The sequence below is a fragment of the Pteropus alecto genome, unplaced genomic scaffold (assembly GCF_000325575.1).
Source record: "Pteropus alecto unplaced genomic scaffold, ASM32557v1 scaffold45, whole genome shotgun sequence".
NCBI lineage: Eukaryota > Metazoa > Chordata > Mammalia > Chiroptera > Pteropodidae > Pteropus > Pteropus alecto.
This window is the reverse complement of record NW_006442491.1, coordinates 40570978-40573628: the sequence shown is the minus strand read 5'-3', so window position 1 is coordinate 40573628 and position 2651 is coordinate 40570978. Positions and strand designations below refer to the sequence as shown.

Below are 2651 nucleotides of genomic sequence, written 5' to 3'. Positions count from 1 at the left end.
GCAGGAACACCAGAGGCGACGCTCCTGTTGCGCAGTCCCCAGGCACGGCAAGCCTGACGTGGCTCAGGGCATTGTCGTCACCTGCCCCTGCCTTCGCCCCACAGCATCCCTGGCTCGAGACCCCAGGCTGAGGGGCAGCAGTTCACACCTGCCTTCCCCCTTCCCCGCCATGACCCCCTCCTCCGCAGGCCCAGGGGGCAGCCCACTCTCCGCCCTCACTCCAGGGCCTGGGGTGGGGGCTGGGAGAAGGGGGTGTGAGCTGAGAACAGGGAGCCTACGCCACCGAGTCCTCCGTAGACACAGAGAAGACAGAGGCTCCGTGGACGGAGCGCGCGGGCCACAGCTAGCACCCGGACGGATGAAGGCCTACGAGCCAGCGACAGGAAGTGACTCAGGGAAAGGTGATTTGGATGGAACTGTGACTAGCCAAACACACGCAAGACACCCGGCAAAGGAACACCGAATAAACCGTGAGGCACCCGGGGGACACGCGCCAGACAACGGGAACGTGAACCAGAGAACACAAGTGGCTAATGGGACGCGGGACTGAGGGGCACAGCTGGGAAGACCCCGAAACCCCATCAGTGGGCAAGCGAGGCAGAGGGCCAGGCACACACAGGCGCTTCGTGTCAGAGCTGCCCAGAGCGCGGCTGCACGGTGCCGTCCGCGAGGGCGAAGCACCCACGGCGCGGCGCCCGAAGCCGGTGGCACTGTCCGGAGCGCCGAAGCCTGGCCTCACGTCGTACCAACAGCGCGCCTGCGGACACGGAAAGCACACCCGACGTCCCCCCGAGCCCAATGCAGCCCTGAGCAGTCGGCAGCCGAGGCGCCGACCTCACACCTCAAGGGACAGTGGGCAGCTCTAGACCATGGCCAGCTCCCTTGCCTGGCGGCAACCTGCCCATGGCACCTGGCTCTGCTGTGGCCTCCATCTCCCTCGCCTGCTCCTCACCAGCTCCCAGGGCTACACGACCCCTTCCACTCTGCATGGCTGCCCGTCTGGGCTGTGTGCGGCCTGTCCACGTGGCTCAGGGCCACCCTGTCTTGCCTGATGCTCACTGGGCCTGCGGTAGGGCCATGCGTGGTGGCATCTGGGCCTCCCACACCCCCAGGGACCGCCAGCATCCCGTCGGGGCTGGTTCCACAGGTCAGCAGATGTCACACCGTCCCAGGCGTCCCCCTCTCACTGCCTGCCGTCCCTCTTGAGGCTGGCCTAGTCTAGTCCCCAGCTGGGTCAGTTTTAGACCCTCTGTCTGGTACAAACCATGAGGGTGTGAAGAGGTGCGTCCTGCTCATGTGTCCACAGGCTGCCTGTCTGGCCAGCCCTCTGCCCCACTGAGGCCAGCGGCATGTCCTGTGACCCTGTCCGTGCCCGCCCAGCACACCCACATCGGGGGAAAGCCTGGGCTGGCACCACAGGTACTCAGGAATCAGGTGTGGGATGAGCACCTGCTAGTCACACCTCCAGCTGGAAAGACAGCATGCACATCACTGCAGGCTACCCTGAGCAGGCAGGGGACACTGACTCCTCCGCCACAGGCTACTCAGAGCAGCTGCCAAAGGAAACTCCAAGCCTATGGCTAAGCGGTTTGGGCTCCAGAGTCTGCAGGGGGACAAATCTCCTCCATAAGCAGTGTCCGGGGGGGGACCCCTGTGCTCAGGGCTTTCCAAGGACTAATGGCCACTGAGAGTCTTCTACAGAAGAGCCCATTGAGGTGAGGGGGAGGCCACTCAGCTGAGGGAAAGTGGGCTCTGGGTCATCCATCTGAGCTGAGGAAGCGGCTCAGCTGCACTTGAGGACAGCTGGACACACGGGACAGGAAGCGGCCGTGTCCAGCGGCCCTGAGGCATGACGGGTTGCCTGGCCAGGGATCTGCATGTGGCAGATGAGGGGCTCCCACCCCATCCTAAAGTGGTGCCCAGAGAGAGGCTGGTCTGGCCCAGTGTGGGGGCGGGGGACTTGGGGACCACATCCACTGACTCTGACCTCCAGCCCCATAGGCCCTACCTGGGATCACAGGTGTTGCCTGAACATCATCACCCCACATCTAACTGAGTGCCTCTCTGGCATAGCCAGACATGGGGCTGGGGGACAGAGCACCCCCCGCCCTACCCATGCTACAACTTCCTTCTGAGAAGTCGCTTCAGGAAAAGACTCGAGTCTATGGCCATGACACCCTGAACAAGCCCGATCCCGTCTGATCTCGGAAGCTAAGCAGGGTCGGGCCTGGTTAGTCCTTAAATGGGAAACCACCTAGGAAGACCAGATGCTGTAGGAGGAAAAAATAAAAAATAAGGGATTGTAAGCTGACAAGATCCTTGCAATCTGTGAGGTCAACCAAGGGTCGCCTCGCCTAAAAAAGAAAAAAGGAAAGGACTCGAGAAAAGGCGCGGGCGGCTGGCTGCACCCGCCACAGAAACTCCAGAAACGAGCCCGAGGCTGCAGAGAGGAAGCATGCAGGGCGGGCGCCTCGCCCCTGCCCTCCAGCCTTCACTCTGGACACACGCAGCAGCACGACGCCCCCCACCTCGACCAGGAAACGGGCCGTCCTGTCCTGGTCACAAGCCCATCCTACCTGGATGATGTCTGACAGCTTCTGCAGCCCCGCCGTGTTGCTGAACAGCCCTGCACCTGTGGGAGCAGCGGCTGC

At 63.0% G+C, this 2651-nt stretch overlaps 1 protein-coding gene and 1 pseudogene across 11 annotated transcripts in view; one reads left to right on the top strand and one right to left on the bottom strand.

Annotated features, from left to right (window-relative positions):
- The window catches only part of RTEL1 (regulator of telomere elongation helicase 1), a 33995-nt gene that overhangs the window by 9729 nt on the left and 21615 nt on the right, over nt 1–2651 (bottom strand). For all 11 annotated transcript variants that reach the window (XM_025039821.1, XM_025039824.1, XM_025039823.1 and 8 more), the window contains one exon: nt 2577–2632. In XM_025039821.1, coding sequence (XP_024895589.1) covers nt 2577–2632 — 56 coding nt within the window. The remainder of the gene's footprint in view (nt 1–2576; nt 2633–2651) is intronic.
- Nucleotides 2161–2279, top strand: LOC112471236 (annotated as a pseudogene).